We start from the raw sequence: 11691 nt of genomic DNA on the forward strand, positions 1-11691 counted from the left end.
CTCAGGAGTAGATAGTGATGACTTCGCGGCCGCCGCCGCGGACCAGCATCACCCGATCCAGGTGCTCGGTGAGGACCTCGAGGAACTCCATGTCTGAGCGCCGGTCAAGGACCAAGACCCGACCCCTCGCCTCCTCCGGATGGAATTGGACACCGTGGGCCTCCGCCCTGACCGAGGTGCTGGCCCTAAAGCAGGACCGCTCCGTCTTCCGTCCCAGGGCCAGGACCCAGGTTCCCTGACGTCCACCTCCCTCTTCCCCCCAGTTTAAAGTTCAGGATACAGTTTTCATCGCCGTTGCGGTTGCGGGGAGGCCCAGGCATGTTGAGCAACACGAGCTTGGCGTCCCGGGATTTCTTCACAATGACCTCGTTCAGCCGCACGGCCGTGTGCATGCGCCGCACGTTGGACTGGTTTCTGCGGGAGGAAGGTGGGAGGAGGGCACCCTGAGCCTGAAGAGCGGGGCTGCTGGGCCCCAGTTCTTGCAACCAGGGACCACCAACCCCAGACCCCTCCGACCTGGGCTCTTCGGAGAGCCCAGAGGTCAGGGGCATGAGTTGAGGGGTCATGACATAGTGAGGAGAGTAGGGACTCTGGCCAGTGCAGCAAAGAGAATAAAAAATTCAGAAGCACTTACAAGTTCTCCCACTCCCTTCAGTAAACACAGGAGAAGCAAAGAGGAAGAAAAGAGAGGGGTCAGACAAAGCAGGGGGGGCCAGGGACCTGAGCCACCATCACCCACCCTGACTGGGCCTTTCCACTGCCCGCCCTGGGAGTTCTGACCCTCAGCAATCAGGCCCTGCCCCTGAGTCCTCAGATGGGGAGACCAAGACAAGGTGTGGGCTGGGTCTTCCAACTGCCAGCCCAGGACCCGCGCTGCATGCTGCTCTGCCGTGGGGAGCACAGACCCTGTGGGTTCACCCCAGCCCGCAGCCCCCGGCCCGTACGGCTTCATGCTGAAGAAGTCCTTGATGCCCTCGGACGAGACAGGACTGGGGCCCTTATTCTTCTCTGCCACGGACTTGTCCTTGGTCCAGGTGAGATGCACCTTGTCGGGATCTGCCTCTCCCGCCCCCTCAGGCTCCTCCCCCGGGGATGGTGTGCTGCTGGGGCAGCTGGGAGCACTCTGGTCGTGGATCAGCTGCACCTGAGGGATGAACAAAGGGATAGCACATGACTCCTTTGGAGGCCAAAGGTTCTGCTCCCACTGGATGGGGCCAAACCACCCCAGTTGCATACCTCCTCTTCGGGCTTCTCCTCACTGTCACCAGCTGTCTCTTCTGGGACGTTGAGGCGGAGCCGAGTGTTGGCTGGATTCTTTCTCCGGATTGAGCCCCGAGATTCGTCTGTGATGCTCTGGATCTAGGGAGCAACAAAGGTTGGTGCCAGCTCTGCTGTGAGTTACCACCACCCATGCCCTGCAAAGAGGTACCACCAGAGTTGATATTCAGGCAGGGTGCACGCTTTTGGGAACTTTACAGGCGTTCGGGTAATGCTTCCATAGCAAATAGCTGCTGCCCACTGACCTGCCATTGCAACTCCTCTCCAGAGCCCCTGACTGCCCCACCACGCAGCAACTAAAGGGTTAACACCTGGGCCTGCAGGGCTCCACCATAGCACTGTGGTCAGTGTCAGCTCCGATTGGTCAGTGCACATGTACTATTTTTTAAAAAATATATATTTCTTTATTGATTTCAGAGAGGAAGGGAGGAAAGAGAGATAGAAACATCACTGATGAGAGAGAATCATTGATCACCTGCCTCCTGCAAACCCCTACTGGGGATGGAGCCCGCAACCCAGGCATGTGCCCTTGGTCGGAATCGAACCTGGAACCCTTCAGTCCACAGGCTGATGCTCTATCCACTGAGCCAAGCCCACTAGGGCCACATGTACTATTTTTACTATCACACCTGGTTAACATTCTTGGGGGTTCATCCTTCCCAGCTCAAATGAGTACCCATCACTCATTCCCCTGAGGATCCTTCAACCACTATCTGAGAAATATATTATCCACACCTGGGAGACCCATCAACCATGGCCTGTCATCCTGGCCTATAGGATCTGCCACCCATTCCCCAGGCAACCTGTCACCTACCGCTGAGAGCTTACCTGTCCCCAGCTCCTGGGTACCGTCTTTCATTTCCCCAAGTATCCTACTCCCTGGGGTGGGACTAGTGGCCCCACATTACCCCCACCAGGAGATCTTACACCCATACCCCATACAGGCTTATCATCATTAACCCTGTGAACCCATCCACCACACTCTAAATATCCATCTGTTACCCGCTCTCTGAGGGGCTATCACATGACCCCTCACACTGGCAGCCTGTCCACCATCCATATTTAGGACCCACTATTCTCCCGTTGGCCCCAGAAGTCACAGACAGAGAGCTAAGCCTGTCACCCATGCCACAGCCCCTCTACATCTTGGCTGAAAGGCTTGGTAGGTGCAGCTGCAGTGTGTAACTCCGATGCTGGGGAGCCCAGTGATGGGAGGAATAAGGGTGATGAGTCATGCTCTGAAGCATGCCAGCCCTGAGCCATTCCAGACCTGTGCAGACCCAGAGCTGGCAGCAGCTTGAGGCTCTGAGAGCCCAGCCAGGGCAACCTCACCTCCCGCTCCCGCTCGTTCTTGGTTAAATGCATCTGTTTGAGGATCTGGGAACGCTGCTCCATCACCAAGGTCTTCTCGTAGGTGTAAGCGGAGATGTCGCTCTCATGCTGTGGGCAGTCAAGGTAGGGGCAGGGTGGTGAGGGAAAAAAGCATGAGCTACAAGCTCAGGTACAAGGCCAAGGGACAGGAGGCAGGCCCCTTCCTTCTGCCAGCGTGGAGCTTCCCTATCAAATGACCTAATTTAACCAACAGTTGTGGGAGGCAAGAACGATGCTCTTTGAAGACAATGCAGCTTATTCCCTCCTCAGTCCAGCACAGGACCAGGCACTGGTGGATTAATTAATTATCCAGGTGAATGGAAAAGGGGAAGAAATAAAAAAAGAAACAAAGGGATGAATGGATACACACGTGAATGAATGGATGGGTGAGTAAATGAATACATTAATGAATATATGGGTAGATGAATGAATACACAGAAGGATGGGTAGATAGATAAATAAACTGAGAATGGATGGATGTGAGGCTGTATAGTGTAATCCTAGAGCCAGCCTGCCTGGGTTCAAATCCTGACTCTGCCACTAGTGAGCATTTTGGGGCAAATTACATAACCTTTCTTTGCCTTGACTCCCTAATCCATAAAATGGAAATGCTGATGATTGTATTGTTTCATTGGTTGCTATGAGAACCAATATATGTAAAGTACATAAAACTGTGCCTTACATATCATGAGCACTATTAAACATGGATCTTTTTCTTTCTTTCTTCTTTTTTGTTAATCCTCACCTGAGGATATCTTTCCATTGATTTTTTTTTGAGAGAGAGAGAGTGGAAGGGACGGGGAGAGAAACATCAATGTTAGAGAGACACATCAATTGGTTGCCTCCCATACTCGCCTGACTGGGCCTGGGGATCGAGCCTCCAAATGAAGGTACATGCCCTTGACCAGAATCCAACCCGTGACCCTTCAGTCTGTTCTATCTACTGAGCCAAACCAACTTGGGTGACATGGCTATTCTTTTTTTTAAAATATATTTGTATTGGTTTCAGAGAGGAAGGAGGAGAGAGAGACAGGCTCTTGGATGAATATGTGAGAGGTCAAGAAGCAGTGCGGGGAGGAACCCCAGCATCATAAGATGATTGTTGTTGGGGTTTCCCTACTGGTGCTGGGCCAAGAGGAAAGAGGGCCCAGGGGGTGGAACTCCAAAACTTCAGGGGTGACTCCTGGGGACTCACCATTTCCACCACCTCAACCTCCGCGGTGATACGTAAATGGTACAAAAATGTGGTCAGGTCCTTCTTCATCTGGATGCTATTGTCGTCCATCTGGGCCACAGTGAAGATCCGCATCTTGCACTTCCGCCAGACCTGGAGGGGGGAAGGGGACCCAGAAAGGTCCAGCCCAGATGTAGTGAGGAGACCCAGGGCCAGAACCTAGAGAGGACCTTGTCCTCACCCTTCCCACCCACCTTGCCACACAGACATGCAGACCCAAATCGTTAGCTCAACGACCACTCCCTACAAAAAGGCCCCTGCTTAGGTGTAGGTCCCCAGTTCCTAACATCTTGGAACGAAGGAGGCGGTCATACCCCTTCCCAGGAGCTCACACGGAGGCTGGCCCAGGCCAGAGCCCATGAGCCTCGCCGACGAATGTACACACGTGCACACACCCATGCTCACCTTGTGGTGCCGTAGCAGGAAGGGCAGCAGCATAAGCATGCCACCGTCGTGCACAATCCACCAGACGTCGATGCTGCCCTCCGAGAAGCGCTCGGGGTTCCCGGGAAACATGGAAACGTTCTTGGTGACCAACAAGGCCAGGTGGCCAGCTGTGGTTTCCCGGACCAGCTCTGGGGGAGGCCAAGGAGAGGGCCAGATGGGAAACAGTGACCCTGGTCTCATCCTGCACCAGCAGCAGCCACAGGGGCTCCCAGCACCCAGCACCGCACCCAGCACCCCACCCCGCCCCACCCGCTCCACCTTGGCCTTGGGCTGAGTAGTCAGAAAACCAGCAACTACCTGGGCCTCATCACGTATTTGCTGTTTGAATTTGGGAAAGCCTCTCAACCTCTCTGGGCCTCAGTTTCCCCAACTGCCCTTTCTGATTATTAAGCCGTCTACCATGCATGGCCTCATTTAATCCTCCCAACCACCTTGTAACTGCGATCTACCTATGAAGGAGACAGAACAGCCTGGAGTTAAGAGTGCAGCCTCTTGGTTTACCAGCTGTGTGACCTGGAGCAAACTCCTTGATCCCTCTGTGCGTCAGTTTCACACCCCACACATGGAGATAGCAGTGCCCTGCTCTCACGGACTTAGAGAATTAGACTTAGAGAAAGCCTCAGCTTGTCTGGCACACAGAACACAGTCCGTAAATGTTAGTTACTATATTCCTGTGACCGAGGACTCTGATGCCCAGAGAGGGTGAGTTACTTGTGAACAATCACACAGCCAGGAAGGCCCAGAAGTGAGATTTAGGCCCCGGCTTCTGTGGCTTCAAAGCTGTAGCTCTTGCCCCTGCCCCGCACTGACTTCCTCCCAGCTCTGTGAGCCCACAGGAGTCAAGACTGTCTGCTTCACACCTGAGTCCCCAGCACCCAGCACAGTCCCCAGCACCTCGCCAGCTTTGAACACCATCCCCTGATATGCAGAACCCACATCTGTCACACCTGGAAAACTACCCCAAAGGAGAGAGACCCCACAGCCTCCCACCCAACCCACCACTGCCCCGCCCCCCCTGCCTTACCAATGAAGTTCCTCCACGTCTGGTGATCCTCCTTCTGCCGCCAGTTGCGGGGCCAGCCCACCAGCACGGTGTTGTGCTGCAGCCCCCCGAGGCCCCCGGACTGAATCAGATGGGACACACCGTCACGCAGGTTGGAGGAAATTACGACCTGGCAGAAGCCTTTCACTTTCTCCGCCTCCATCAGACGCCGGATGGACTGGGGGTGGGGAGGGGACATCAGATAAGGACCAGCCTCAGGCCTCCCTGGCCCGTCCGGCTCCTTGCAGCCTTCCTTCCGCCATGGGCCCCACTTTCTGCAGCTCAGCTCTGAGAACGTCAGCTCTGGTGCCAGCGTTGTACATGGCTCCCCATCACCTCTGGCCCCCATTCCTTGTTGCCCAGTCAAAGCTCTTCATGATGGAACCTCACACCTCCCACCACCCAGCCATTGCTCATACCTCTCAAAGCTGGAGCTCTCACCACTGCCTGCCACTGACTTCCTCCCAGGGCTGTGAGCCCTGCAGGAGTCAAGACTGCTAGCTCTCCACCACCACCCAGACCCCTCCCCACTGCCCAGCCCAAGTCAAATGTCACTTTCTTCAGGTATCACCCCCACCCCCCACCCCACCCCCACCCAGACCAGAGTGAAACTGGGCTCCTCTGCACGGCCAATTTGTTTAACAGTTTTTTAAAATTAGCATAATGATATGCCTTTTAAATGCATGTGAGGAGAGTTTTATTACACTCATTTTACAGATGAGGAAATTGAGGCGTAGAGAAATGAAGACTTGCTTTAGGCCATACAGCTAACAGAGGCTATCATAGGGGTTCAACTGCAGGGGTCTGACCCCATCCACTGCCCTAATGTCAAACAGAAAGGCTTCGATTCCTACCTCTGCCACCTCCTGCTGTGTGACCTGGGCAAACTGCCTAACCTCCATGAGCCTCAGTTTTCTCATCTGTCAAATGGGGACTGTGAGAGCTACCTCATTTAGGAATAAGGAGACTGACATGACATGATGGGGGTATACTGCCTGACAGGTGTAAACACTCAGCATTTTCTGTTCCTCTTGCTATTAGCTCTAGCATAGCACCTGTCACATCAGATGGGGTGAGTGCCCTCTGTGAATGTTCCATCATCCTCACCCACCTATGACCACCCTGGGGGCTGGGGTTTGGCCTTGTACACCTCCATCTCCCCTGTGCCTAGCCCAGTGTCTAGTGCACAGCACATTCTGAATAAAAGTGACCAGCGGGAGCCTCCAGCTCTGGGCCCTGACAGATGGTGTGAATGGCCCAGAGAGGCAGAAACAGCAACTCTCACAAGCCATCGGGGTGCCCCTCCCCAGCTCACCTGGCCTCCCACAGGCTCCCTTTGCTCTCTGGTCACAGCCCAAGGGAAGAGAGGCCTGAATTGCAAACAGAACCCATTTCCCCTGCTGCCCACCAGGTTCTGACACCTCTTAGTGCCACACCTGGCTCTGTAAGCTGCTCCGTGGGCATAGACCAGTGGACGGGGACAAGAGCAAGCAGCATGGAGCCAGGGACCCGGGTTCAAATCCTGCCTATGCTTCCAGGCAGCTTTGTGACTTTCAGCGAGTTGCTTCCCTTTTGTGCATCAGTTTCTTCCTGTTCCAAACATGGATACTCATCCTGCTGACGCCACTCCGTAAGGGGATAGAAAGAATCCATGGATGTGAAAACACTTTGGAAGGTTTGACTTCAGCAGTAAGAAGTCTGGGGAAGAAGTCCAGCAGTTCTAGTTTTTCTGTCTTTAGACAAGTGATCTGACTTCTCTACACCTCGGTTTCCCTATCCATAAAATGGGCCCTTCTGGCTCAATGGTCTTTGGTTCCATGAGTTGGATTCTAAGGAACTCACACCCTGAGCCCTTAGACCCCCCTTCTAAGAAAGAGGACAGCAAAGTCTGAGCCCCCATTGATCCCAAAGGTGGAAGGAAAGAAGCGTGAAGGGGTAAGGACTGTCTTCCTGAGTGCCCTGTCCTTCCTCCCTCCCCACCAGGGCCTCCACTCACCTCCTCTGCCCGCTGGGCCTGTGGATGGTTGTCCAAAAAGGTGCCCTCAAGGACAGAGCCCACAATGGTCAGGCCTTTCCCTGCCTTGAGCTGGGAGGTCAGTGAGAGCAGCTGTGGGTGTACCACATTCTGGTCTTGGTCCACACGCACCAGCACCAGCAGCTGTGGCCTGAAGAGGATGCAAGGTCACATGATCCATCCACCACCCACCCATCACCACCCACCATACACCCATACAACTAAACACCATACACCAGTGAGTTCACTAACCATCTGTCCTCTGTACCCCCATCCATTTCCTCACCTATATCCCCACCACCCATCCATCCATCCATTTCCTTGAGTATCAACCCATTTAACCATTCACCCACCCATCCATCTCTCCATCTACCTCACTCATCCATACATCCATTCAATCACCCACCCATCTATTTTATCTTTCAGTCATCCATCATCCACTTACATCCAAATCAATTTACCTATACATGCATTATTCACTTAATTACCCTCACATACTACCCCATTCGTTCACAAATCTACCTGAGCAGCCAACCGCCGTCATATGTATATTTATCCACCTATGTATTTACCCACCTATTTATCCATTCATTTATTTATTTCCTTTAGCTGTCTCATCCATCCAACCACCCATGAGTTTAACAGCATTCTCTAAGAACCTACTCTGGCCAGACCCTCTGCTAAGCATTTGAGAACTCAGACAAATAACACAAAGGTCTGGTCTGTGGGAGCCCCGGGTTAGTAGACAGCGTCAAGGACAAGCCAGTGGTGTCAGGACACAGTGCAGAGTTCCAGGCTTTGCTCTTGGCAAAGGGAGCTGAGGGGGTGAGAGGCGGATGGGCTGGCAGAGCAGGCGCTTAGAAAGCACCGGGGGCTGCGGCAGGCGGGAAGGTGCCGGCTCCAGCTCTGCCTTCCATGGCCTCTGAGACCCTCTCTGGTCCCCGACTTTCACATGAACAAAATGGAGATACTGTGATGAATCTAGAGGTTTCCAAATGCCCTATCACTCTCAGAGTGGATGGTTCCTCCTCTCCCAGAGCAAATGCTACATGATGTTATGTTCATCTGTCTCTGGATGTGCCTTCTCCATGGAACTGTGAGCTCACTGTGTCCCCAGAGACCTGAAGAGGGCTTGGCACATAGCATGCATTCATACATTTTAAAAAAGTAAGAGCGGAATAAATGAATAGATGAATGAGTGGATGAATAGATGGTCAGGAGGCTGGCATGGGAGTCGGTTTTGGAGAACAAACGTCTGGCACTCGGCCCAGCCCTGGTGCTGTAGGTGGGAAGGTTTCAGACCAGGCGGAGCTGGGGAGGAGGAGTCGAGGACACACCATTGTGGTGAGAACACCACTCAGCAGCACAAAGCAGGTGAGGCAGGTCAGGGCCTGCTCCCTCCCTCTCCCTCCCTGAGCCTTCACACCTGTGCTCCCACCGCTCACCTCCAGTTCTTGGTGTGAGGGGGCCCTTCCTCCAGGCGTAAGAGGGCATAGCGAGCAGCACTGAGAGACAGGCCTCGGATCCCGTCACCCCACTCCTTCTCCGCCCTGGAAGCCAGGGAGTGTCAGGGGGGACAGTCCACACTGAAGTGGCCAGTCCCCAGGCAGAGTCCTCTATCACAGGCTCAGAAAGGACATGCACCTCGCTCCTGCCACCTCCACTTCTCAAAGCCTCGGCCCTCCTTCTGCTCTTGTCCCCTATCTCCCAATCCCACCCCATGCCACCCCTCCTCCACTCTACCCCCACTTCCTGCCTCACCCCCAGCCCCCAACATCCCATCACCAGCACTCCTACCCCTCCTCACGCCTCCGTCCCACAGTCTCTCCCAGCCCTCCCCTCCTCCTGCACTTACCCACGGTACTCGATATACTTGTAGATGAGCCCAGCAATGAGCATGGCCACCAGGGCATAATACCAGGAGCAGATGAACATGAGGGCCAGGCAGAGGCTCATGCCCAGGAAGGAGAGTGTCCTAGACAATGGGAGAGAGACCCGGCCTCTGAGCTCTGGCGGGGCCATCACTGGTGCCAAGGCTCAAACAGCAAGACTCACATGGGGCAGGGCCTGGGCAGGACCTGGAGACCACGCCCAGGTCTAGAGGAACTCACACCGTCATCCCCATGAGCACCACAGGGATATGGGACCTTCTGAATGAGTGAGCAGCCACCGACAGGGCACCAGCCCATGCCCCACCCAACTCCTGAGCCGCCCCTCCCTGTCCCAGTGCCTTAGCCTCTGCCAGACCGCCTCACCAGATGGGCTCTGAGGCAGGTTTCTCTGGGGAAGAGCTGGAGGCAGGATCTCCCAGGAAGGGAGGCACTGGCAAAGCAGGAGCCATGAGACAGGAGTCAGGCAGCCTGGGTTCTGGTCCAGATACGCCATAGCCTTGCTGAGAGGCCTTGGGCCAGTCCCTTCTCCTGTGTAAGCCCCTGTCTCCTTTTGGTAGACCAAGCATGACATTCCTGCCCTGTCTCATGGGCCTATTGCAGTGATGGCGAACCTTTTGAGCTCAGCGTGTCAGCATTTTGAAAAACCCTAACTTAACTCTGAGGCCGTGTCACATATAGAAATTTTTTGATATTTGCAACCATAGTAAAACAAAGACTTACATTTTTGATATTTATTTTATATGTTTAAATTTAACAAAAAAAATCAATCAAAACAATGAGTTCGCGTGTCACCTCTGACAGACGTGTCATAGGTTCGCCATCACTGGCCTATTGTGAGGATGAAGGGCCTTAAAATAAAATGATCAGAAGAATCCCAGGCTGCACAAAAGGAGCATCCTCTGGGCACCAAGCACTGCACTGTTCCCAATGGGCCTAGGCGATGGGAACAGTTGCTATCCCATTCCACAGCTCAGGAAACTGAGGTTTCCTCATCCAGATGGTAAGCTGGTGAGCAGTGTGCACAGGACGGGGTGACAGCTGAGACCACTTATGACTGCATTATATTATTATTTGTGATTATGCGGAAACCCTCTCTAGGACCTTTCTCATGCTAGTTGGGCTACAAAAGCTGGAGTTTGGACTGCTTAGACCTGGAGGGATGGACTAGGGTGAGGTGGACATTAGGATGGAGATGAGGGGGTTTCTGTGGGGTGGGCAGGGGGAACGAGGCACCCACCAGTGGTAATATCGAAAGCGTGGCCTCCAGTTGGGCGTCCTCAGCAGCGTCTGTACCGCACAGGCCAGGTTCACGAACATGTAGCACATCAGGAAGAACCTAGAACAGAGAAAGGCCCGGACGGACAGAGGTTCAAGGAGGGGCAGAAACAGAAAGAGAAACAGAAGGGAAGAGAGGGAGGAAGGGCAGAAGAAATTGGGGAGGTGTCCGAATCCTGTTCTGGTGCTTAGGAAGGGGTTCAAAGGCCAAACCCCGTTACAACACAGCCTGCTGCATGCGGGGGTAAATCTCTATATAACGAAGAACGGTTTCTATGACGGTGGGGAACCTCCTGGGGCTGTTAGAGTGTCTGGGTGGGCTGCTCAGGGTCACAGCTGCTGGATCCAGGGAGAGAGACCCCCGAGCTGGTGGGGCGGACAAGAGGCCAGCACGCACATGGAGAGGATGGGGGCGACCTCATCGAGGGACGCAATGAGGATGCCGATCTCGCAGATGCAGGCCGTCAGGAGCAAGGCCCATGTTGGCTCTCCGTTGGCTTTGCCGTGGCCAAAGACCTGAGGACAGAGTAACCGTCATGGGAGCCTGAGCCCTTAAGGACTTCTTGTGTCTCCTCCAGTCTTGGGGACCAGTGCAGTAGAGGCAGAATCCCCTCATCAGTGAGGAGGTAGGGACAGGATGTTGTATGTCTCATCTTTTAGCAATACCCAAGGGGATGCCGGGCTTTTGCTGTATCTCACCCACACTGACATTGGTACCCAAGTGCAATGAAGTTCAAATGCTCCCTTAAGGGGAAAAAACAGATGGGAGAAGAACGACAGGAGGCCGGTAAGAGGCCATGACTGTGTGCGGCATAAATCTTTTTTTTAGCATCATGGAGAGAGCTGCCCCTTTCTTGCCCTTTGGCTGCCTCCTTGAATCCCTGCCTGATCACTAGGCCAAAGGAGGGCCATTTATTTTTCCCCTAAGAGCAGACAACTCTGTCCAAAAAGATGGCATTGACCAAGGGCCAAATCCCAAATAAGGCACAACCATTCTTCTTAGTGGCAGCACAGAGCAGAAGGGCCCCAGAAGGCAGTTCAAGGCTTGCTGTGGCCCTGGCTCGCCCTGTATCCTCCCTGGGCAGGGGTCTGGCCGACTGGGATAGGGAGGGACTGTTCTCTCCACACTCTGCCACCT

At 54.0% G+C, this 11691-nt stretch overlaps 1 protein-coding gene across 2 annotated transcripts in view; it reads right to left on the minus strand.

Annotated features, from left to right (window-relative positions):
- Position 1: 1 nt before the first annotated feature.
- SLC12A5 (solute carrier family 12 (potassium/chloride transporter), member 5) overlaps positions 2-11691 on the minus strand; it is a 36161-nt gene continuing 24471 nt past the window's right edge. For both annotated transcript variants that reach the window (XM_006773536.2, XM_006773537.2), the window contains exons 13-26: positions 10951-11083; positions 10516-10614; positions 9242-9361; positions 8832-8936; positions 7369-7537; positions 5355-5550; positions 4289-4458; positions 3845-3976; positions 2611-2718; positions 1237-1359; positions 945-1144; positions 635-649; positions 281-414; positions 2-93 (exon numbers count right to left, since the gene is read on the minus strand). In XM_006773536.2, the coding sequence (XP_006773599.1) occupies positions 2-93; positions 281-414; positions 635-649; positions 945-1144; positions 1237-1359; positions 2611-2718; positions 3845-3976; positions 4289-4458; positions 5355-5550; positions 7369-7537; positions 8832-8936; positions 9242-9361; positions 10516-10614; positions 10951-11083 (1796 nt within the window). The remainder of the gene's footprint in view (positions 94-280; positions 415-634; positions 650-944; positions 1145-1236; positions 1360-2610; positions 2719-3844; positions 3977-4288; positions 4459-5354; positions 5551-7368; positions 7538-8831; positions 8937-9241; positions 9362-10515; positions 10615-10950; positions 11084-11691) is intronic.

This window comes from Myotis davidii, unplaced genomic scaffold (assembly GCF_000327345.1).
Source record: "Myotis davidii unplaced genomic scaffold, ASM32734v1 scaffold827, whole genome shotgun sequence".
NCBI classification, from domain to species: Eukaryota; Metazoa; Chordata; class Mammalia; order Chiroptera; family Vespertilionidae; genus Myotis; species Myotis davidii.